Consider the following 23,460-nt stretch of genomic DNA (forward strand, 5'->3'; position numbering starts at 1 on the left):
TGGTACCTCCCTCCCAAAATAGCTCCCAAATACTGTAGGACAGAGTAAGCACATCAATATTGAGTAAAGAGAGCACGGGCAAGGTCATCAGCCCTATCAACGTCCAAGCTTTGCTCCCCTCCCCCTCTTTACCTAGGTAGTCTTATTATATCTGTGGCTTTATAATACTGTATCTAAATTTGGGCTACAGTTATGCTATACATAGTACTCTCTAAGCTCCAGTTCGTCTTGGCTTTCGCAGCAGCGAAATCTGTCAGGCGATATACATACAGCCCACATGGGAATTAATCGAACACAAGGTCATATAGCAAACACTCATGACTCGAGCTGCTGCCCATTGCCGGGGAAAGAAAGGAACAGTTGAAATATGGCAGGCGGCAGCTCAAACGCAGTTATCTCGCAGAGTCATCTCGACACCGGCCCGCTCACACGCATCTTTTGTCGTTTCATCAATGTCTCGCCCGCTTATCAGCGCATTTCCACCCACGTTTGTCTCATTCAGAACAAACACTGGACATGTAGATGCAACCCAGCTATACGGTGCTATCTTGATTTTCCACATGGAGCGTACATTGCGACATCTGATATCTATGACCATTATCTTCTCAACTACCATTCTCCACCCACGCTAGCAAGACCAATCCTCGGCGTGCAGGGTAAGGCGGACGACATAGACGCAGTCCAGCACAGCTCAAGTCCTCAGTATTCGTTCGCAGAAAAGAAAGCAACAGACATGCAATATTTATAGTATTTTCTGGTAATGTGCATTATCCTACTTGCTACACATAACAAGGATTGCAAAGTGTATAAACATGTAAGAGTCGCTCCCCACCAAATCTCTCCCGATGCAATTGGACAATCATTAGAGACGGACAAGAAAGCAAAAGAAAGATAAGGGGCAGACAAGTACAAAAGAAAATTGTCCTCCCAAATTTAAGAAAAATCTCGTCCTTACTTTTCCTCTATATCCTTGCCTTCCTTTTCCTCAAAATCAACAGCCCCAAAAAATCCGACATATCCCACATCAACGCCATCTGAAAAGAGATGTACAGTATAGAAAAAGAAATAGGGTCGATTGAGTAAACACCCAAACTCGACACTCCTTTAGAGGGAGAGCAGCCCGGTAAGCGCAGTAGCAACAAAAAGAAAATGTTCTTCTTAGTATGTTCAGAGTAACATCAAGATAGAGAGAAAAGGTGAAACGAGAGAGAAAAAAAAATGTACAAGAACGGAATAGGTATGGGGTATGAACCTGTACAAGTATGTATATGTATAACAGCTTGGTATAAATCAAATGCCCTCTTGGAATTTAGAACCCCTCCGTGGGCCGGCGCGTGGCCGCGTCAATGGAGGTGCCAAAGTATCACCAGGGGGGAGACGTCGGAGGGTCCGCGAAAGGATTCTCTTCTGCAACCACAGGGCGAGCCGGGCTGGATCGTACAATCGGCACGCCGCTATCGGGACGCATGGGAGCTCCTAGCTGTAACCGGGTTCCTGGTCCTCCGAAGGGGTCAAAAGCTTGCGAACCTCGATAGTAGTCGGAGGTGCCACTCATGAAACTCGAGCGAGGATCCGAGTACCCATCACCCCCTACCTGCAATACTGAAGGCAGCTTTCTGCCAGACACGCGGTAGAAACCTCTTTCTCCCGTCTCCGAAGAATTCACAGAAGCAGAACTCCTCTTAGGTGCCAAGCCAGTGAAGGCCGCAGTCAGGGCGGCAGCGCCGTATCTTTCTGCCATGGCGCTTCCGCCGTCGCTTCCGCCTCCGCCATTGGGAGCTCCACTGGGAGCGCCGGAGGTTGGAGGCAATTCACGAGACTCCGAGGCAGCTTGACTGGCAGCCTGAGCCGCGTTATTTTGACGCCTCTTCCACCTCAGAGCTACCAGGACCAAAACAAGGAAGAAAGCGGCGCCGGCAACGCCTCCAAGTACTCCTCCAATGACTTGCTTTTGTTGAGGGGAGAGTGCGCTCGCAGTTGAGTTTGAAGACGCCGAGGAGGAAGGTTGCGTACTATCTACTATAGACGGAGTAGCACCTCCGCCGAATCCGCCGAATCCGCCAGCAGTGGCTTGTGGCTCAAAAGACGACACGGTTGAGGCTACTGCTTCTGTAAAGGACGTAGGCTCAAAAGAAAAAGACCCCGAGGTTGTTCTTGTAAGCGAAGTGGAAGAGTGTTTTAAAGATGTTGCCGAAGAGTGCGTTGCTGATGTGGTGGTGGCATTTACAGATTCTGCATAAAACCCAGAATTGGCTGCACTGGAATGGCTACTAGAATGATGGACTATCACGCTAAAGTTAGCATACAGGGAGGTAACGAGTGCAAGAGGATGGAAGCAAGTAGGGGCTTAATCTCCTAGTCTTGATAAAAAGGTGACATACTGATTGTTCCATTATGGTGACCTATTCCCATTGAAGGGGCCGGCGAAGGCGCTGGTGAAGGTGCTGGTGAAGGCGCTGGCGAAGATGCCGGTGGAGGGGCCGCAGGTGATGATGAAGAAAGAGCGGGTGACGAGAGGGACGCCGGAGAGGAAGCAGATATTGACGGGATATGAGAAGCCGTTGATTGCGAGCTAGTGGCAGGCGATGATGAGACTCCTTTGCTGAGATCTGGGCCGGAACCTGGCGCAGCCGGAGCTGGAGTAGGATCCGGATTCGAAGCAGATATGGTCTTGCCCGTGTCCTTGTTGATAACAACGGTATTGGGTACAGCGAACTGAGTCAACGTGGAGAGCGGCGATCCTTGGGTGTCCACGATCTGAACGAGCGAAACGGTCTGGATGACCTCGGTAACGAGGGACGTTGCGGTGGGAGTTGTCCCATCGGTTGACTTTTCGTCTGCGGCGGGCACATTGGCCCGTTTCTTGAGATCCAGGTTTTGGTCGGTGTCGAGCTTGTCGTCGCCGGGCCGGGGGCCAGAGACGGCGTCATGGGGATATTGATGGTGCAGATGGTCATGGCCATGACCGTGTGTGTGTCGATGTTTGTATGCAGAATGAGCGTGGGCATGAGCGCCACCACGGGCCTGAAGGAGTGAAGACTCGTGGCTAGTCATTATGACGATGTCGGTGAGCAATGCTGATGATGTGCCCGGCAATGACGATTGCATTGTATTCCCAGGTATCGCGGGGGAAGAAGAGAGTGAAAATCTAATTCGCAATTCGTCCTGCTGACGGCATCTTGAGGGTCCTGGATATATGCCGGTGCCCGTCGTCGCCGCCGTTTTTTTGAAATGTCCTGTGGCAACCAGTGTCCCTTTACCATCCGTCCGTGCTGCTGGAGGATAAACTCAATGGAGGCCAAGATCGCAAGGCCGAAGGGGAAGAAAATCAACTGTAAGACGGTGTGCCGCAGCGGCAATTCGTTTCGTTTCGTTTGCTCGTGGTGCGCTGGGCTTCTCGTATCCGCTTCTCTACTGCTCAAATCGCTTGTAAAACTCCCCCTTTCTAAGGAACGGCTCAACAACGGTCAACAGAAAACAAGGCAAAGGTCATGTCGACGAAGAAGAAACAAATAACGATGCGCGCTCATCCGCTGGCCACGATGGAGAAAAGACGAAAGAGAAAGAAAGCAAACGGCCGGCAGACAGCGAAGCGAAGGAAGGGGCAACAGATGCAATCTCTCCGAACCAGGCATAGACGAACCGGGCCACTGAGATTTGCTACTGCCAGGCACAGGCGCACTAGCATCGAGGTAAGGCACAAGTACAGGTACAGATGCCGGCACAGGCGCAGGAACAGGCACAGCAACAGGCACGGCAACAGGAACACAGCCCTGCCAGAGCACGCCCTTTGGGGATCGCGCCTGGGTCCCAAGCCGGGCTGCACGACGCTGACGAGGATGCCGGGGCTTTTGCCAGCTGGGATGTGGTTAATTATGGTGCCCCAATTCCTGCTTTGGCGTCCTCTGTGCCTGAGAGTAGCCTGATCCTAGCGCACCTGACGCCAGTCCTGCCACCAAGCAGGTACCTGGACTTGCAGGTAATTTCGCTTGGTGCGGGTCACGGCGCGGGCGGCCAATCACAAAAGGGTAACCGTACGATTCGCGGGTCCAAGCGGCAGAATGTCGAGTGCCAAGATGCACCAAAACAACAATGCAGGTCCTCGTGTCCCTGCAGTTGTACCTGTACTAGCGGTAGCGTTTGCTATGGTGCCTGAGCTTGCACATACCTCTTATACTTGTACATCAAATCTACCAATTAACCACGCTCTACTCGATGACGACAATATGCCAATGAAGCACTGGTTGGGTATGTCCATCTCGGGGCTGGCTGGCTGTTGAGACGGATGTATACCAAATCAGGGCTGGGATAGAAAGTCAAACCACGATAACGGCTGACCAGCGGATTGTGTTGCTATTAAAGGACTAACAAACGGGCCACTAATGCACTTCGTATCCTCCTGAAGTTTGTCGAAGCACTTGATAGCGGCATACTAAGGAGCTGGGCGGTGCTAAGATGCTTCAGGCTAGGTATCGTAGCATTGATCTGTAATAGGCCTCTTCGGTGAATCGCCCAAGGGATCCATCCATCTCGGGACAAGAAAGCGAATGAAATGATACGATTGAACACGGAGCCTGAATGGAGAGGATGCAGCTGCGTTATATCATATACTGTAGCAACAGTGCCCTTATACTATTCACTGGCTGTTTTGCATATAAACTGCAATGATCATATCAAGCACATATTCGCGTCCACGAGTATACTTGAGTACACCTATGTTTTCCATTATGGCTTTTGGCAAACAATTCGCGGGTCAAATTAATAAGAATAGACTATCTATTGTCACTTATACTGACTCGTAGCAGTAGCTTGAGAATTTCTTTCTACTTGATTATTTCTACGGAGCTGTTTATACACAATTTTCGGTGTTTGCTCGAGGCACGGAGCAAAAACAAGTCCCAGGCAAACCCAGGCAAACCCTGCTAGTGCCTACCAAGTGTGGCATGCAGCTTGCAGATTAGACTGCACGACGAAAGACGGCGGAGACTAGGAGCAAGGCGAGAGCTCCTTGCTAATCTACAGGTCGCTGGATAAGTGTTAGCACGACGACTACGATTGCTGCTAATTTTCAACGTTCTTTCATCTATGGAAGCTTTGGATGCACGGGCTCGAGTCCAGAGTCATACGGATCAATACGCTGGGGCCATACTAAGGCTTCGGCGCTCAGCGAGAAACGCAAAGGCGAAAACAGCGTTGGGTAAAAAATTCTCAGCTCCAAACAATGAATATCCGATTCGTGATGCTATTTCAAGGCCTGGGCCGGAATGGCGACCCGTCCTAGCCTGCGCAATTCTTTGTTCTTCATGCACCGGCTGTAATATCGCTGCCATTGGTCGTGGCCGAGGCTTGCTGCGACAGCTGTCCCCGCCGTCAATGGCGCCAGAACGGTCACGTAGCGCATGAACTCGCAACGGCTCAGGTACCGGTACGCCGCGCACTCAGGCACTCAGGCACCAGGCCCCGGTCAGCACGCGGCTGCTGGTACGTAATGCTGATACGTTCCGCAATGCGCTAAAAAGGGTGCCCTGAAAGCCTGCCCGGCGATCCTCCGTATGATGCGTGGCAGCTGGAGAACAAACACCAGACTCGATAATGCTTGTGCTGCAAGAGGCCGCCTATCGTATCGATCTCGATAACAGTTCCTCCGCAGACACCTACAGACACCTATTCGTAACTGTGTATGGATCGCTCATTCAATCTTATCGATTAAGCAACGCGGGAGGCTTCCGGGCTCTAACAAGAACTACTAGCCTCCTTCAGCCTCGTTGATCCCCCGCCCGTATTACTGAAGCATGGCCAATCCACTAATTCATGAGTTTGCCTCACTGCGGCCCTCTGGACTCAATGATGGCAGTGGTGATGCAGTGCTCTCTCCATCTGCTCGCAATCATCTATTGAATATCTTGTTCACAATCGTGATTTAATAGATACGGTTAACCCATTTTTGCCATATCTCACTGCAGCTCTTCGTTTGGCCTGGAATCGCCGGCACCCTTTCCTTCTTTGAATTACCCCAGACATAAAGGCTCCCTCCAGCAATCCACTGTCCGTTCCATCTTTGGCTTCTATATCCAACACCATGGCATCGCCGCCTCCTTTGCCTCCAAGGGATTCTTCCCAGCTGCCCCCGCCGCCTCCTTACTCCGAAGTGGTAGAGTCCCAAGGCTCGCTGAACTCGGATCGGGAGAAGCGCTCACGCCCGTCGATTCTAGACTCAAAAGTCCCTCGTCCCTCATCATCGCAGTCTCTGGCACCATCAAGGTCCGACTCAGACGGCAGACGGACTCTTCTCTTGGTCTACATCCACGGATTCTACGGCAATGACCAGTCGTTCCAGTCGTTCCCCGCGCATGTCCACAACGTGCTACGTGAGGCCTTGTCGGAAACCCACGCCGTGTACTCCAAAGTCTACCCTAGATACAAAACGTATAAATCAATCGAGGTCGCCAGCGAGAATTTCAGTGCTTGGCTAGAGCCTCACGAGTCGCCCACAACCGATGTCATCCTCATTGGCCACTCCATGGGAGGCCTATTGGCTGCCGAGGTTATTCTCACGGTGAGCCATCTCCCATCTGACCGATATAATCCTTCATGTTCTAATACTGCAACTACCTCAGCCCAATCGGATCTCTTCCAGCCGACAGCCCTTGAGGCATCGCATTCTAGGATCTCTGTCCTTGGATTCGCCATTTCTGGGACTTCATCCAGGAATTGTAGCCTCAGGAATATCAAGCCTCTTCCATCCGTCCCCAACTCCCTCAAGCCAGGACGCCGCCTCATCTCCTCCAGCTGACCTGGGGCCCTCATCTCCCGCGTCAATCAGTGATATACAAAATGGACCGAGAGATCCCAACTTCGACCCCCCATACTTCAATGACAGCCCATTTCGAGAGCAGCCTTTCCTCGCCCGTATGCTCAATTTCGGCTCCAAACATTGGTCCGAAGGCATCTTCAGTGCTCTAGGTAATCACGTCGCTGCCCACCTGGAATTCGGCGGATGCCTGGCAGACTATCCTGGGCTCAAATCCCGATACAGCCAGCTCCGTGCTCTCGAAGATGTTGATGATTTCCAAGCCTTGACTAGTACCTCGTCCAACAGCTCGCGCAATCGCGTTCGCTTTCTCAACTACTACACGCTGTCTCCTGGCCGCCCTAAACGGCCAGCGACAGCAAAGGGCAGTCGAGATACGAGTCAGGTCGATCTCTCGGCAGAACCTGCACCTGAGATCAAGATTGAGGACGAGATAAACGATAAGCTGGTTAACGCAATCATTTCGGCAAAGTTGGAAGACGAAGAAAAAAACCAGGTTGATGCCAGTCTTTCTAAAGTCGAAACTCCTGTTCAAAACAATGATGATGACTTGAATGAAACAGCAACGACTCCTTTGGGGGCAAAAGAGGATGGAAGTCTCAGCAATGACGATTCAATTGCTAAACAAGAAGAGTTAAAAGAGCAGTCTATCGATATGAACCGGCTATCTATGCAATCCATGCAATCCATGCAGAATATTGATCCCATTCCCATCGATGAAGCCGAACACAACCCTACCCAGCAAGAATCAGAAAAACCTGCACCCATTATCTCAGATATCCCGCCATCATGCCCTTCCGCCGAAGACAAAGCCAATGAAAAGAATGAGAGCGAGATCAATCCATCAGAAAACAATCTCCCTCTACCAAACATGGATCTCCCCCCGATCCCCGACCTCCCCAACCCCCCAGACCAGCCCGACCTCTCCCAATACACAGACAAAGACTCCCGCAAACAAGCAGAAAAGGAATTCAGCCGCCGCCAGAAAGCCTACGAGCAAGCCGCCAAAGACCGCAACAAGGCCCTTCGCGAGCGCGAAAAGCTTCTAGAAAAGCTCCACAAGAAGGCCCAGAAAGAAGCCCAAAGGGATGCAGATAGGCTAGAAAAGGACACCAAGAAGCAGCAGCAGAAATCCGAACAAGACAAGAGACGCCTCGAAAAGGAAGAAGAAAAAGCCTCAAAGGCAGAGAAGAAGCGACTCGAAAAGGAGGCAACGAAACAGCAGCTCGCAGACGAAACCAAAACTAGTAGCGCCGCGGCAGCACCGTCGACATCCTCCCTAACCGCGTCCGTCGTCGCCTCTCCTTGTGCTGAGACGCAAGCTGAAACGCCGGGCGGCAAGCCCAAGAAGCTCGGCAAGTTTTGCACCACTCCGAGCAAGACGAACGGCGCCATGGACCCTACGTGGGTGAGCGTCTTCATGGATGGCATGGACGAGGTGACTGCCCATTGCGGGCTATTCTTCCCGGGGCCGCATTATGACAGGCTGGTGGGCGATGTGAGCGGTCGGATTGTGAGCTGGGTGCAGGATGATCTGTCTGTGAGGGCTGTACTTGAAATGGGGCCTGATTAAGGTGGGTGGCCGCTGTCAATAGAGGGATAGATAGGAGTATGATTCGCCATGAAGTCGGCTACGAGAGCACAGTGAAGATGTGATAACAAATGTTGGATAAACATTAGTTAGAAATGGTTTGATAACGTTGTATTAACTAGTTTGTTGGTATTCATTGCAGTGCAAGTCATTAATTTTTTTTCCTTTTCTCTCATATAGAAAATATCAACATTCCAATCCATATACATAAACTTTCATATATACAAATACATGCATATCAAGAAAAAAATCAATTGACCAGTCCAGCCGAACACGCTATTAGCCTTCCCCAAGTCCTCCATACAACCGCGCCGTTCTTCCGTAAATACAGACACCCAAGTTTATCAAGATTACTCCATAGATGAAAATAAAGAAAACGCTTGCAAGTTTCAGTAGATGTCCAACTCTCGCAGCTTCACCTTTAAATCCTTCTTTTCCTCACTGATCCTCGCGTCAATCCCCTTCATAATCGACGCATCAGCCTCGTCTGCTGCAGGCACCAGGCCGTCATACGCTACGTTCAGCACTCCAAGACGAACCAAGCGGCTTTCAGGATCCCAGTTTGCGCGCCTGCATATTAAAACCGTAGCCATCGCTGTAGAGGCGGGACCCGCCGCCTTCGGAGCCCCCGAGCGATGATGATGGCCATGGGGCTGCTGCGCTGCGCTCTCAGGCTTCCAATGCCGCCCGGACACGAGCACCCCGATGAGCGAGTACTCCTGGCCAGCCGGCACGTCGTCCGCAGAGGCAGACAAGACAGTGACGGACGAACGCCGGATCCAGGCCTCAATGGAGTCGGTGGCAGATTTGCCCAACGTGGAGGCCACGGGCTCGGCAAGAGAGAAGCCGTATTTCGCACCCAGGCCGGCGGCGGCTTTCTTGACGGTGAGGTCGAAGCAGAAGGTCTTGAGGCGGAGCATCTCGATCTTGTCGGCCTTACGGGCGATGGCGTCGCCGTCAATCTCCCATGAGAGGACCATGCCGTCGCTGAAGCCGATGGAGATTTCCATACCCAGCGGCGCAGATACACGGTCAAGCAGCGGGGAAGCGTCGTCCACAAGGTTGAAATTGAATGAGTGGCCGGGGGCGTTGTAGCTTTTTGTCGTCTGGTTGAGGCGCCATGCGAGCCAAGACCATGAGGGGAACGGGTTGGGGGTATCGATGAGGGAGTAAGGGTCGATGGCGGGGCTATAGATGAGGTCGTCATGGGATGAGGTGGCGGAGGAGGAAGATATGGAGGAGGAAGGGAGCGGGCGGCTGGGCATCCAGCCAAGGGCGATGGCGAGGCGGTCCGTTTGGCTGACGACCTTGTGTTTGGTGAAGTCGTCCGGGTGAAATAGCGGTAGGCCGAGGAAGTTCTCTACTGGCAGCTTGTCTCTCGCAGAATATTCGTGGAGCAGGCCCCTGAAGGCGTCCAGGCGGTCGTCGGTGTTGCTGATGCTCTTGGCGAGGTAGGCCTTGATATGATTTTTGATCTTGTTAGGCTGAAGAACGTCGTCGATAGAAGAGGGAAAGACGCGACCAAAGTTCAGGCCCGGTGCATATTTTAGTGGAAGAGAGAGGCTTTCGTGACAGTGTAATGCCTGACATTGAAAATAGACCTGTGAGGGCGTAAAGATGAGCCGTCGTCGCGACAAAAGACCCTCCTGGTAAGTCCATGCGCGAGACGCCCATTTCGATGAAGCCACCTCGAGGTCCGGGCGAAGAAGAGAAGTAGTAAAAAGGTCGGTCTCGGTCTGGATCGAAAGCTGCTCTTCGCGTGGCGCGCTGATTCCGGCAATGCCATCGCGAACCCCTTCTCCCGCGGCAACAACGAGAGTTAGTGCCGAATGGCCGTATATCTGGCCCATGAGATCGAGCTGTCGCTGGCGTTCGGGCGCCCCCTGTGCGTCTCCCCTTCTTGGGATACAGTATCGATCCACCCATAGATAGCGGTACCCGAGGGCCTTGGTGGTGGAAATGGCATCGGCAACGACCTTTGGAAGTCTGCGTGGCAGGTGGTCATCATTGCCGTTATCATCGTCATCCTCGCGATAGGTCCCCATTACATAGCTGAGCGTAACATAATCCACATTCTGATGCATGATGCTGGTGTTGTGGCTGGGAGTGATGCTCTGACATTCGGCGTCCTGGGGTTTGTCGTTGGGAGTCGGTGTGGATACATTCTCCGCAAGAACGACTTTATTCTCTTCGCAGTCAATCAGCCTCAATCCCTTTACCAAGGTCCGATCCTTGACGGCACAGGGCCCTGTAGTATGATTGTCGTTGCAGAAGTCGATCCAGTCCTTTGCGAGGTCGGGATGGAGCAGCGGGGTTATCTCTCTTCCCCAGATGACCTTGGCCTCCTCTCCCCGTTTGGCTTTTCCATTTGCTGTGGCCAGACCATTCTGCTTCTCTTCGATCGGCTCCTCCACTTTTGCTTCTGCAGCTATTGCCCTTGGCTTCACCTTGGACTCCACCTCTTCTTTCAACTCTTCTTTTACTTCAACTTCAGTTACTGACTCCATGCCCAGTTCTGCTCCCCTTTCCGATGCTGTCTCTCTGCTTGCTCTCGTCTCAGTCTCAGTCCCGGCCTGTGATTCCGAATGGTCTGTGTGAACATCGACCTCCTTGGCAGGTGCAGCCCTGACAATGTAGCCCCACGGAAGAGACCGATTCCTAGTCGTCACTTCGAAGAGCACCGATTTTGCCAGCGGATGCTTCTCTCCACCGCCCAGCCGCTCGAATGCCAGGCGAATGCGCAGATACGGGGTGTATTTGGTTTTCAAAGCTCTGTCATCCCTTCCATCTGCGCCGCCGGTTTCATCTCCTTCCGGTACAGTGGTGATCATGGAGTGAAAGAAGACACACCAGGGGCATAAGTTCCCTTCCCGCCTCCTTCTCCTCCGCCTCTCGTCCTCGCTGAGGTCCTCTTCCTCCGATGTCGATCCGTTGCGATGTCTGCTGAGTTCCTCTTCGTCCGGTAGTTTTAGCCTCAAGCAGTGTGCCAAAGAAACCCATGGTCTTGCATCCCCAGGCTTCCAATCCAGCAGCCTCGGAAAGTCGATTGCCTCGCAAACATCACATAGCTGTCCGGCATCCTCACTCCCATCGGCCAAAATCCTGCCGGCGCCGTACGTGGGAACCTCTTTTGTGAATATCCGGCTGTGGTTCTCGCCATTCAGTGCCAAGCCATCATCGCCGCTCCGCCACCGCCTCGATGTAAGCTGGTGGAAATCTAGCCCTGACTGCAGTCCCGCGTCCCAGCGGTGATGATCATCTCCACCAGATCGCCCTAGCCGCCGCGACAAGATCTTGGAAAATTTCTTCATTGCCATTGGATTTTCTTTCTTTCGGGTTGTCTCTTCCACCTCTCGAGCAGGGTGAGTCCAGGCCCAGATAGAAAAGAAAGAGAGAGAGAAAAGAGATATTGAGGTCAAGCAGAGAGGTTCAAAAATACCAACGCAGCTCTCTCACGCTCTCTCTTCGCGCTCACTTCTCACTTTCACTCGCCTCGCGACGCTGCGCGCATTTTCCCGTACTGCCAGTTGCGCGTGTTGTTGTAAGGTGTCTTTCAATAAAACGTCGAGTCGTCCCCTTTTCAGGCAGGCTTTCTTTGAGACTCGGAAAGAGACAAGGCCCGAACAACAACGTCTTGTCAAAGGAAAGTTGGTAGTGAGACACCTCAGCCTTGAACCTTTTGAGTGAGATCGGAAGTATCCGCACAAAGAAAATGCCAAGCCCGATTCCAAAAATAAGTAAAAAAGACAACCCAGATTAACGAAAAGAGAGACTCAGGTGGCCGTGGTAACAGGGCGAGTAACGACGTCAGAGATCCCAAACAAGGTGCTGCCTCAGATATATTAAGCGCAGAGAGAAGCGAGGGGAGAAGGAGGAAAAAACCAAGGGATTGACCAAGAATCAAGTAGATGAGACAAAGACTCACTCACTCACTCGATGAGAGACTAATGGACTAAACCCCCCAAAAATGAAAAGGTGGTAAAAATGAGCAACCAGGCCCGCGGATCGGGGAAACAGGAGGTTCAAGGGGTCCCACCAGGCTCAGTGCAGTTGCTATGGGACAGGATAGGATGGATGGCAGTATTTCCAAGGCCTAACCTCATTCCAGCTGATCCCGGAAAGCAGCCTCGACGGGCTCGCAAAAGGCAGTAACGCCGGAGACCAGGGCTTCCTTCCGCTGTTGGCGCTCGGTTCGACGGAAGTCGAGATTCTTCTTGCTTTCTTCCTAGAAGGAATTCTCTCTCTTTGCTTCTCTTCTCTTCTTTCTACTTCTCTCCCTGATCTTCTTCTACGTTGCTCTCTTCTATCCTTTCCCGGGAACTTTGGGGGGGGGCTTCTCTCTCTTTCTCCCAAACCCTGCTAAAAGCTCATCATTTTAAATCAAACCACTCGACGCGCGCCGCCGCTCCCACTCAAGATGGACTCCCCCCCCATTTTTGTGGCGCTAAACTAACAAGTACAGGTATGCCCTCGCTAGCCCACCGTGTTTATAGGCTGGAAAGAGAGAGAAGAAATTTCAGTTTCAATTGGACAGAGCCTTGCGTTTAGCATCTGACGTCTTTTCTCCTTTCGTTCGATTTTAAAGTTTCCAATTACAGTGGTTCTTGGTGTGTACTACAGTGCATAAGCTTCCATCCTGTTGCTAGCAGACGTCAAAAGCCATTGCTGCCACCTACCATCTCATTATGTCACGGGCACGGACGCTGGAAATTACATGCAAATACCGAGCACTAGATACAGGCTACTACTGTGCAGGTACGGAGCAATTGGAATTAGCACAGTGCAAAACCTTGCTTCACATGGCGCTAAGCCTATGCTAAGCAAAGGATCTACCGTCGACTGCTGTCCATTTGCTCCATCCTCGCTGCCCATGGTTCCCGTACGGGAGGGCACAAGAGCACAGACACAAAGCAACGTCCAGTGACTGCAACGCAACTGAACTCAACTGGCTAGTGCCGCTGCCAGCACTCAAAGCCAAGTCAGGGCCCTGAGCGACAGGGCCTGCCAGGCGTCCGAGCTGTCATTAGCGCTCAAATGCCAGGTGCGCTCCTTGCATGCCCGCGCCGCCACGGCGGTTCATGGCGTCCCCCTTACAGCTGAGCGGATCGTACCACCTGCCTCTATCAGGCCAAGGTGCCGCAGACAAGTTGCTGGGGCCCTGCCGCATCTGGACGGCCACCCACGTTCAGTTCTCTTTGCATAACGGCCTCGCAACGCTTTAGCCTTGGGGTTGCGTGCTGTATCACATACCTGGTAGGGAATTTCCCCTCCAACTACAGCGTCATCTTGCATACAATGCAGGAGTGCCCGTGCCACAGACGGGAAAGAGTCCTGGCTCTACAGCGCCGGGCAAGGTTGTCCCGGCATTGGCGCACGCGGAGTGGTGGCATTAGCTTGGAGTCTGGAGTCTTGAAACCTGAGCCTCCTGCTGAGTCCACGCGCGTCGGTTATAAATAGATTACAACAACTTGGGGATACTACTGATGGGCAGTACGGAGTAGTGCTCCATGAGCACGCGACCAACAGATACCTCTCTTGACTTGCGAACTATCACATCTGAATGGGTATTTCTAGGTAAGAGTGGCAAAATGCTGCTGAGACAGCTCCCATTTATCCTAAGCCTATCGTCATTTATCGGCGCAAGAATCATCGTCAATCTACCTCGTATGGCTGTCGCTCTTTCGCTAGCGCTTTGTAATGCGTAAATAAAAAACCAAAGTCAAGAAAAAGTCCTCGAAAATGCTCTCCTTATCTAACCCCCTGGCGATACTTTCCAAAGCGCTTCCTTTCATGCTCGTGTCTTTGCGCGCCTATCCTATCACGAAGGCTGCCTACCTTCCTTCGCCAAATCTTCTTCATTTCTGTTTCTTTTTCGTTCATTCATTTGTTTTCCTCCATTGACTGGTGTACAAACACCGTCATCTAAGACGCATAGGCAAGGGTGTTGTCATGTCTAAGCCTTCCAACAACGCCGAGGCCAGTCTCGCCGCCAGCAACGCTGGGTCCCGTCGCATAAATCTATACAATGTTTGTGTCAGCGCAAATCAGACTTGAATCATCAAGTCAAAACGTACCTCTCCCTCAATCTTGTCATCCGTCGTTTTGAATGCTCCCTTGTCCTTCAAACGGATCTCAATGCTCGTCGTCGGCGCACCAAAGTGGCCGTTGTCGCCCTCCTCAACTCTATAGTCGAAATAGGCCGTCTGCGCAACAGCGCCTGCCACCCGAGCGCTTGTCAATGCGTAGACAACTCGAGCGCCGGTGAAGACACGCAGATCAGACAGAACCTGAGAGGAAAGATACGGGGTAAATCCCCCAACGCGCTCTGCGGCGTATACAACACGCAGCTTGCTTGGGTCGGTGCCGAGGGCCGGTTTCGCTCCAGCAGCGAATGCAGACAGCAGGTTGGAGCCGGGAAGCACGCCCTCTTGCGTAAGGGCACGAGTGGAAAGAGCATGAGAGGCTTTAGCGAGAGGAGTGTTGAGCTTGGCAGAGGATTCTCGGTGAATTCTGAGCAAGCTGTCGGGGCTGGCAACAATTACCGTCGGAGCGATACCCTGAGTAGCCAGAACCAAATCTGGCGACCGTCCAGCAACCGAATTGAAAGCAACAGAAGAATTCTGGTAAAGCGCAGCCAAGGTAAGGACAAGGGTATGAATACCGGCCAAAGACTCAGCGGGAAGAAACAAGTCAGATGGAGTCAGTCTCTCCTTTACAGGGATACCGTGAATCTGAGAAGAGATACCAGCGACCAGGTTGGCCTGCGTAAAGCGCACCATTTCCTCCAGCGTTCCGGCCTTTGTCTGCCAGAAAGTCACAACATCCATGGGAACCTTTTCCAGATCCAGAGGAGGCAGTTCAGTGCTAGAGTCAGCAGGGGCATCCCGGATGATTTCTTGCCACGTAGCGACGTTGACGCTGCCTCCCGTGCCCTCGGGGACCTCGTTCCAGTCGAGATGTGCGCTTCCCTCATCCACAACCCAGATGAGCTGTCTCAGCGATGGGTAGGCCTTGGTGATATCATCAAGAGGGAAAGATCCGGGTGTAGTCACAACCGTATCAACGGCAGATCGTCTCATCATGGAAACGAGCTCTTCATTGGAGATGTCGAAGGGAATCAGAACGGTAGTCAGGTTCGGGTAGAAGCTGCAGGCCAGCAGAGTCACGAGAAATTCGATCGAGTTGGGCAGATAGATGGCAACTCTGATGCCGCCTTGCTCTGCAATGTGATGTCCAATGAGGTTGATCTGTCGGTTGATATCCTCTGCAGAAAAGAAACAGTCAGCCATCCAGCATCGTTACCTTGATCGCTTTGGGCAGAGATTCATACCTAGGCGATGCTCAATGACATTCTCCGATCCGAGCACAGTAAACAGCTTTCCCTTCTTCCCCTGGTCGTTTCCAGTCGTCGCTTTGCGCCAAACGTCTCGAAGGTCGCCGTTTCGACCCCTCGCCCATCGGGAAGCACCAGGATCCTTGACATCCAGCCCACTGTTCAGCGGCATGCTGTGCGGAGCAGCCTGGTTGCGGTAGACGGCGCTCTCGCCTTCATTGCGCACCGAAGAGGCTCCCGCCTGTCTGGCAAGCAGCAGCGGGTGCACATCGGGCTCGCGCGACGACGTGATGCGGTAAGTGACGAGGGCAATGAGCAGCGTCACCAGCGCCGTCGAGTAGCCATTCCACTGGCCCACAAAGCCAGTGAGGCCGGCGTCGATGCTCTCGAGAAGACCCATCTCGGCGCCGATGCTGTGTCGTTTCGAGAGCAAAAGCAGGGAAGCTTCAAACCAGAGCTTTGGGTGGCGATTCTTTGCACTCCCCTCGCAAGAGTCGAGGCATGTGATGGGGAGAGGAGGGAGAAGCAGCGGAGGAAGGCGAGCAGCTGCGCACAATGGTGGGGTGGCAGAATGACAATGCGAGATGGCCGGCCACTAATACCCAAAATAAGCAGATGATGCCCGTGCTGCAATGTACATGTACGGAATACGGCTTAACCACTGATTTGTGCCCAATTCCTCAGCCCCTTGTAAGCCTTATCCTACCTGAGGCTCTCCGGCTACTTCGGTGCAGAGAAATACTGTCTTTCAACAGACAAAGCTTCTGCGGATCTGCTTGTCTAACAATAGACTAAAAAACTCAATGCCGTTAATCCTGCCATCAAATTTGTAGCGCATTATCAGCCTCCTTTAGGTAACTCTCAGCAGTGTGTTGCTCGTACCTCTACATGTACCCAGGCTTTGCGTCTTACCGCGGCTTAGTTTCAACACAAATGGCAGCTCTAAATCCTCCCGCCATCCAGAATCTTCCACGCGGCAGAATGTCTCTGCGCCGCAGTGTAGGCCGAGCATTGGTAGGGTAGTATTGATGAATAACGCTGACAGGCTGCAACGGCTGTTTCTTTTCCTGGCAACCAACGTATGTATCTGTCCCTTGGGACAAGAATACATGAAGATGACGTCTTCTAGGGTAATGCAGTTGGATTATATTATACATCATGCAGGCTGCATCTAAACACAGTTCTCCCGAGTAGTATACCTCACAGGAACACATTTAGACACCACAATCACGTATATGCACACAAGGAAAGTAACATTGCATTTAATGGCACATTGAATGTCGCAAAAACTTTTTTTTTTTACTTGGGACTCCTCAGTCCGCTCTGGTAGTCTGTCTATCACGGGAACAATTAAAAAACCCCGAGACCCTGTCCTTCTCAAGGCTGCGTACTCGACACCCTTCCGGCCGAGTCGAAGCGTTCCATGTGCTTATGACGGTCAAAGAGCCGAGAGCCTTTGATCCATGCCCTCCCAACCAAAATCCATAACTAGCGTCGAGAGGCCCAGTTCTTTTGCTCTCGAATGAAATAGAGAAACCAACCTATAGGCCTTCTGTACTCCCAGTCTATGCTCATAGCTCTCTCATCCGTCCCAAATCCGTGGAGACTGTCGAGCGTAAAATCCGACCAGAGAACCGAGTAAATCCACTTTTGTCTATGTATGCCACGGCGATAGCATGACCCTCTATCATGAAAAGCGAGAAAATGCCCTGCGGGGGGGAGGAAACCCTCGTAGACGGCAGAAACATAAAAAATTGTGATGTCCTTCTAGATCTAGCAAATTGTAGATCCCTCAACACCACGTTCTGCCAATGTCGTTAAAGTTCCTCTATTCTCGGTCTAAGGGTATCAAGTGAGGGAGGATGCTGAAATCAAAAAGAAATGCAATCTATCACATGCGTCGTGAAATGCCCCTGACCGATGCTGCCTTTTTTTTCCAGTAAATAAAAAAACAGAAAAAAGGCACTCTTCCGTCTTCGCAGGTCATGATGCCGCCGTGTCGTTGAAAACAAATGACGTAAATGCGTAAAATATGAAAATAACCGATTCAATAAAAGCAGAAGAAGTGAAAAGGAAAATAGTAATGAGATAACGGCAAAGAAAAAGTGAAAAGTCGCAAACATCAAGTGGCGCAAGAGTAGAAGCCACGATGGTGGGCACAATGATGTGTCCATCCTAGCCAGATGCCAGTGATAACGTTTACCACCAGGAAGACTGAGCTCCAGCACCGCCAGGGTTGCCGTAGCTGCCGCCACCACCACCGTAGCCGCCGCTGAAGCCACCACCACCACCACCGCCGCCGCCGCCACTATAGTTGGAGCCTCCCTGAGCACCGCCATAGTTGCTGAAGCCTCCCTGAGGGCTGTTGCTGAAACCACCGCCGGAGCCGCCAAAGCCACCGCCGCCAAATTTACGGAAGTCACGGTTGGCGTTACCACGACCAGCACCGCCAGGGCGAGAGCGACCACCGCCGCGGCCACCACCGCCGAAGGAAGACTCACGGGCAATAGCCTCAAGGAAGGGGGGAACCTCCTGGTTGGCCTCCTTGAGAAGGTCGAGGAGCTCGCGGACAATACCACGGTTGCCACGGTTGAAAAAGGCAGTCGCGATACCAGTGTTTCCGGCACGACCGGTACGACCAATTCGGTGAACGTAGTCGTCCACATCAGTGGGAAGATCGTAGTTGACAACGTGAGTGACGTTGGGGATATCGAGACCACGGGCCGCGACAGCAGTAGCAACCAGGATGGGGCATCGTCCGTTGCGGAAGTACTCAAGAGCGCGTTCACGCTCACGCTGGGTTCGGTCTCCGTGGATGGAAGTAGCGGGGAAGCTCTGGTTGATGAGAAAATCGGAAAGGGAGTCGGCCATACGCTTGGTCTCGACGAAGATGAGGGTCAAGCCGCCAGCGTGGGTGTGGAGGATATCGAGCAGAACAGAGCGCTTGTCAATGTCCTCGACAAATTCGACCTTTTGGGTAATGTTCTCAGAGGTGGAACCAACACGGCCGACGGACAAGAAGACGTAGTCCTTGAGGAAATCTCTGGCAAGCATCTGAATGTCGCGGGGGAAGGTGGCTGAGAACATGAGGGTCTGGCGGTCGTTGACATTGGGCATGTCCTCGCCCTCGACAATACGGCGAATCTGGGGCTCGAAACCCATGTCCAGCATACGATCGGCCTCATCGAGCACAAGATACTTAATGTTGCACAGGGAGATGCGGCCTCGCTCAATGAGATCTACCAAACGACCGGGGGTGGCGACAAGAAGATCGCATCCGCGCTCAATCTGGCGAAGCTGAGAGCCAATATCGGCACCACCGTAGACCACGCAAGGGCGGACCCAAGATCGGTAGGCGAACTTGCGAGACTCTTCGTAAATCTGAGAAACCAGTTCTCGAGTGGGGGCGAGAATAAGGGAGGTGGGGTAGGCCTTGCGCTGACGGCCAAACTGTCCAGCAGCGTTGGCAGGGACAGCGGAGGGGCCGTGGATGAAAGCCTGAGACAGGATGGGGAAGAGGAAACCACCAGTCTTGCCGGAACCAGTCTGGGCACAAGCCATGAGATCACGGCCACCCATGACGATGGGGATGGAGTATTTCTGAACAGGAGTGGGGACCTTGTAGCGGGCCATCTCGATGTTGGTGCAGAGGTGCTCATCCAGAGGAGGAGTGGTGAACTGGTGAACGGGCTCGGGAACGTCACGACCAGAAGCTTCGACAGGAATGTCGTCGTACTTCTCAAAGTTGATACCAGTGTGCTGCTTGGAAGGATCGTCGGCTGTACCAAAAAGCTCACGCTCGACACGGGCGTTTTGGGGGCCGGGAACATGCTTTCCGTCCCGCCATTGTCCATCTCCAGAGCCGCGAGCAGCGTGGCCACCACCGCCGTGGCCGCCTTCATAACCACCTCCGCCGCCACCGCCAGAGTAGCCTCCGCGACCGCCCCAGCTGCCACCACCACGACGACTGTTCTGAAAGTTAGGTGCTGCAGCATCACCGTTCCAGTTGCCGCCCTGACGGCCACCACTATAGCCGGCTTGCTGGCCGGCTTGCTGGCCACCTTGTTGGCCACCGTTACTGTTTAGAAAATGTTAGCCATGATATTGCGATAGTGGTAATGTTGATGTGTCGTGTACTTACCCAGCCCAGGCGCTGTTGTTCAGGCCAGCAGCGCCGCCACCGCCGCCACCACCACCGCCGCCACCGCGGCTTCGCATGTGAGGCGGGATGTAGGATCGAGCCCCGGGAGCAGACTGAGGGCCATCAGCACCGAGGTTGAGGCCGTTCATGTCAAGTTGGTCCGCCATGATGGAAAGTCGTTCAGTTTCCGATGAAGGGCGACTTGAATCGTAGGAAAAAAGATGGGCTTTTGAGGCGCGAGAGAAAGTATCGAACTCAGTCGATCAAAAATAAATCACCCTCTGGAATAAATGAGAGTGAAAGTAGCGAAGCCTGTCCGCAAAAAATAGACAGCAAACACGAAGAGAAAGAAACGGGAAGAACTTGAGTTCCCAAGCGATTTTTTTTCTTTTCTCCGACTCGTATTAAAATTGGGCACGCGTTAAACAACTTGTGCTTGCACTTTCCGTCGAAGAACACGCAGAATCTTCAAAGGAAAGACCAAGGAAAGACGAAAATGCCGTGATGAGATGCAAGGATGAGGAAAAAAAAGAGAGGGGGATGGAGATGAGAGAGGTTGTGTGTCAAGAGGGTTGAGTTTGTGGGAAAGAAGAGAAGAAAAAGGGACGAGCCTCGAGGCGAAGGCGAGGAAAAAAATTGGTCCCAAGCCGGACAAAAAGAGGCTAGTGCCCGAGGGGGTCAGAGATTTCTTAGGATGGAAGCCACAAAGCGTGTACCCTCCAAGTAGACGCCTCACGTGGATGCGCACAGCTGGGCCGTTTGTCGCGCACTTGGGCACCGAGAGGGTACCAGAGGGAGACCTTGGCCATCCCTTGCTGGTAGTCCGTGGCGTTGTGGCTTGTGACGTTTGCTGGGCAGACCGATTCTTTCCTTCCCCCTACTGACTGACAGCTGGGCGATTCTCAGCGCTTCTATCCGAATCGCCACAACGGGGTGAATGGCGTTTCGGAGTCAGCGAGGCTGGCAGCCCATTCGGCGAGCGGCCCGCGGGGGTTTCTCGCCGAGACTGCGAAAATTCGAACATACAGTGCTCTTTGCGATGTCCCAGAACACCTGTACACTCTACTGCCACTGCTAGGTCGTTCTACTGTACGCAGAGTTGGTTAATGGTGTTGGGACCCTGTGGCGTTACAACCCTTATCATGATGCCTGACATGTGCTGTCCAGGCACTACTGGCGAAACACGTCAAGTGCCAGCACCAAGCCCCAGCAATCAACTCTTGCCTAGGACTGCCTGGGATGCTACCTTGTCGGGGCCTACACCGATAGATGCTGCTGCACAGCTGATGCGAATACCGCCTCGCCCTCCTGCAGGAGTGGGACATGACGCACCCGTGGATGAGTGCAGAGAGAGAGGCGCCCAGCCGCAAAAAGGAGTTTGCCTGTCCGTTTAGCCATTCAGACTTTCTGGACTGATTCTACTATAAAATGAAGCAGCGTTACTGCTAGTAGTATTACACAGAGTAAAGGTACATGGGGATACCTTGGATGGCTTCTGCCTTCTCCAACACGTTGCCTTGGCGGGGTACAAACAAGTGGCATTGCAGCAAGGCGCCACTGTGCCTGCAATATCTGACTCCCCCGCCGATACCATGGCCTGGGCTCTGCTCAAAGTGGGGAATTTTTTTCTTCTCCTCGCCTACTCCGTCCGGAGTATTACCTTAAGCCTAACCACCCCGTCTTGTCCCCGATAACCCAGATCTCGGCCGGCTCCTGTGATGTAATTCATGGCAGTTTGGCTCCGTAAAGTTTTTGATGGAATCTTAATTGCAACTACTATCGGGCACTACGTGGATTTTGCTCGGCAGCTACCTTGTGTACCTAGATTTGGAAATTTGCTGCGCGCTTTGGGAGATGCCTGACGTACTCCTGACATTCACATGTGCCCTCTACTCTCAACGACGGAGGATTCAAAGTTTGACCAGGGTCCTAGCCAGGTAGTATCTGCAATTCAACACCGTGAGATACGATCTACTGCTTTGCTGCCACCTGCCTGTATTTGAAAATCCATGTTACTATTATGTTATTATGTGCTTGCTAAATAAGTATGTAACATTGAGGTATCTATAGAGTATTAGGTATTGCTGCTATGGCAGCTTGTTGGTGTAAAGCACTCTAGGCAGAGTCGGATATGGAAAATCCGCAAAGGGACATTTGCCTTTTACAAGCTGGCCTGTCAGATCCTCTAGTTCACTACAGCAAGGCAGATCCTAGGCCAATGATTTCATCATACGGAAGCCATAAGCATATGCCGTAGAGACATGGGTAGGTATCTAGCCATTTACGTTGACACGCTGCTACTTGCCGCAGGGCAGTGTAATCCATGCAACCATGCAAGTGATCGGGCGCAGGTAGAAACTTTATTACCGGAGATTGAGAACGCCAAATTGCCATAAACGATGGGCATACTTTAAGTCGGTTGAACAGCAACATCAATGAGGCATACTCGTAGACCGAGAGGCCCTCCATTAGATATTCATCTCCCTCTCGTAGCCCCCCCATCGCCTGATACTCTCAAAGCACTGACTGGTCGCTCATCGGAAATTGCTCAACACTGCACCGGAAAGAAGCGGCGGCTGTATATTAATTACCAAGCTGAAGCCAGTCTACCTAGCCATACACACCGGTCCTTTCTCTAGCAACCCACTCTTGACTCATGCGCTTTTCACAATGCGGTCATCATCAAACTCTATATCAACAATTCCGTCCGCCTTGATGGCCTTGACGACCATTCCCTTGAAGTCAATCGGTAATCGGCGCTTCAGCTCGTCTATGCACATCGTCATGAGCTTGATTCCCTGTCCGAGTGTGATATCTGGGTGGTGATGCTTATCTAAGAGAGACAAGCAGTAGTATCTATGCAGAGCAGCAGCCACTTTGTTAGCAAGCATGTAAGAAAGGGAGAGAGTTCCCATCATAGTAACATGTATTGAGAGAAGTTCGGAGTTCCAAGGTTCACGTACTGGGCATAGCCGTGTGCTGCATAAGGTACCTCCGCCAGCGCCGCTAGGTAGTCTAGCCAGTACAGGGAGGGCTTTCCGGTGATGGGATCAACGCCTCCCATCAATAGGTTTACGTTGTATGGGTTTCGGGATCGGAGACTGGTGGCGAGTTCGCCTCGGACGAAGTGTGCTAGAGCAGAGGGTGACAGCTCGGTCTCGTTGCGCATCGAGTAGAGTTGGGCATTTCGTTGGATGTATTCGGCAAATTGTACTGCACCATTGTCAAAATCCCGAGCCCTGAGCAGTGTCTCAAACGCCAAGAGCCTAACCTGTATCGCCAGCTTCTCCGGAGAATGCCAGTAAAGTGTGCTGGTTCAGCACTCTTGTCTTGTCGTCAGATGCCTTGAGGATCGTGGCTCCTCTCATGGCAGCTTTAGAAGCGCCGATGAGGGTAAAGTCCTTTCCTGTAATTCCCAGAAGAACCTCCCTGGAGCCAGCGTCATTAGCTATACACAGCAACGGTACAAGGAGCAGAAGAGGCGCATCCGCATGCACTCACATGGTGATTGTGTGTTGCGGGTATGATTGGTATGTTGCTGCTCGAGAGCTGTAGAGACGTCCTCTCAACCCACCACAGCTACC

The 23,460-nt window shown here is 52.4% G+C and overlaps 6 protein-coding genes across 6 annotated transcripts; 1 reads left to right on the top strand and 5 right to left on the bottom strand.

Moving 5' to 3' along the window:
- Positions 1-611: 611 nt before the first annotated feature.
- TrAtP1_011295 (uncharacterized protein) lies at positions 612-3,853 on the bottom strand. Its single transcript, XM_014084489.2, has 2 exons — positions 2,382-3,853; positions 612-2,283 (listed from the first exon to the last, which is right to left on the bottom strand). The coding sequence occupies exons 1-2, from the start codon at positions 3,106-3,108 to the stop codon at positions 1,364-1,366; spliced, it is 1,647 nt and encodes a 548-aa protein (XP_013939964.2). The 5' UTR covers positions 3,109-3,853; the 3' UTR covers positions 612-1,363.
- A 2,226-nt stretch (positions 3,854-6,079) lies between these two features.
- TrAtP1_011296 (uncharacterized protein) lies at positions 6,080-8,384 on the top strand (the record flags this gene model as incomplete). The annotated part of the gene is made up of 2 exons (XM_014084490.2): positions 6,080-6,556; positions 6,618-8,384. 2 exons carry the CDS (start codon positions 6,080-6,082, stop codon positions 8,382-8,384), a joined length of 2,244 nt encoding a protein of 747 aa, XP_013939965.2.
- A 407-nt stretch (positions 8,385-8,791) lies between these two features.
- TrAtP1_011297 (uncharacterized protein) lies at positions 8,792-12,836 on the bottom strand (the record flags this gene model as incomplete). Its single annotated transcript, XM_066115056.1, has 2 exons — positions 8,792-11,752; positions 12,789-12,836. 2 exons carry the CDS (start codon positions 12,834-12,836, stop codon positions 8,792-8,794), a joined length of 3,009 nt encoding a protein of 1,002 aa, XP_065971154.1.
- A 1,142-nt stretch (positions 12,837-13,978) lies between these two features.
- On the bottom strand, positions 13,979-16,554 carry TrAtP1_011298 (uncharacterized protein). Its single transcript, XM_014084492.2, has 3 exons — positions 15,733-16,554; positions 14,477-15,666; positions 13,979-14,420 (listed from the first exon to the last, which is right to left on the bottom strand). Exons 1-3 carry the CDS (start codon positions 16,133-16,135, stop codon positions 14,325-14,327), a joined length of 1,689 nt encoding a protein of 562 aa, XP_013939967.1. The 5' UTR covers positions 16,136-16,554; the 3' UTR covers positions 13,979-14,324.
- A 451-nt stretch (positions 16,555-17,005) lies between these two features.
- On the bottom strand, positions 17,006-20,619 carry TrAtP1_011299 (uncharacterized protein). The gene is made up of 2 exons (XM_014084493.3): positions 19,877-20,619; positions 17,006-19,813 (listed from the first exon to the last, which is right to left on the bottom strand). Exons 1-2 carry the CDS (start codon positions 20,041-20,043, stop codon positions 17,935-17,937), a joined length of 2,046 nt encoding a protein of 681 aa, XP_013939968.1. The 5' UTR covers positions 20,044-20,619; the 3' UTR covers positions 17,006-17,934.
- Positions 20,620-22,126: 1,507 nt separating this feature from the next.
- TrAtP1_011300 (uncharacterized protein) lies at positions 22,127-23,460 on the bottom strand. The gene is made up of 4 exons (XM_014084494.2): positions 23,378-23,460; positions 23,148-23,305; positions 22,840-23,089; positions 22,127-22,732 (listed from the first exon to the last, which is right to left on the bottom strand). Coding segments are annotated over exons 1-4 (612 nt in total). The 5' UTR covers positions 23,380-23,460; the 3' UTR covers positions 22,127-22,530.

Source organism: Trichoderma atroviride, chromosome 6 (genome assembly GCF_020647795.1).
Source record: "Trichoderma atroviride chromosome 6, complete sequence".
Classification (NCBI taxonomy): domain Eukaryota; kingdom Fungi; phylum Ascomycota; class Sordariomycetes; order Hypocreales; family Hypocreaceae; genus Trichoderma; species Trichoderma atroviride.

Excerpts from the sequence above, each read along its gene's own strand:
- TrAtP1_011298 (XM_014084492.2), bottom strand. The coding sequence starts at position 16,135 with ATGGGTCTTCTCGAGAGCATCGACGCCGGCCTCACTGGCTTTGTGGGC. Across the intron at positions 15,667-15,732 it reads TGTCATTGAGCATCGCCTAG|AGGATATCAACCGACAGATC; the intron begins GTATGAATCTCT and ends TCTTTTCTGCAG. Across the intron at positions 14,421-14,476 it reads ATGACAAGATTGAGGGAGAG|ATTTATGCGACGGGACCCAG; the intron begins GTACGTTTTGAC and ends AACATTGTATAG.
- TrAtP1_011299 (XM_014084493.3), bottom strand. The coding sequence starts at position 20,043 with ATGGCGGACCAACTTGACATGAACGGCCTCAACCTCGGTGCTGATGGC. Across the intron at positions 19,814-19,876 it reads AACAACAGCGCCTGGGCTGG|TAACGGTGGCCAACAAGGTG; the intron begins GTAAGTACACGA and ends TTTTCTAAACAG.
- TrAtP1_011300 (XM_014084494.2), bottom strand. Across the intron at positions 23,090-23,147 it reads CGGAGAAGCTGGCGATACAG|TACAATTTGCCGAATACATC; the intron begins GTTAGGCTCTTG and ends ACAATGGTGCAG. Across the intron at positions 22,733-22,839 it reads GCAGCACACGGCTATGCCCA|ATACTACTGCTTGTCTCTCT; the intron begins GTACGTGAACCT and ends TGCTCTGCATAG.
- TrAtP1_011295 (XM_014084489.2), bottom strand. The coding sequence starts at position 3,108 with ATGCAATCGTCATTGCCGGGCACATCATCAGCATTGCTCACCGACATC. Across the intron at positions 2,284-2,381 it reads TCACCATAATGGAACAATCA|TCCATCATTCTAGTAGCCAT; the intron begins GTATGTCACCTT and ends TTAGCGTGATAG.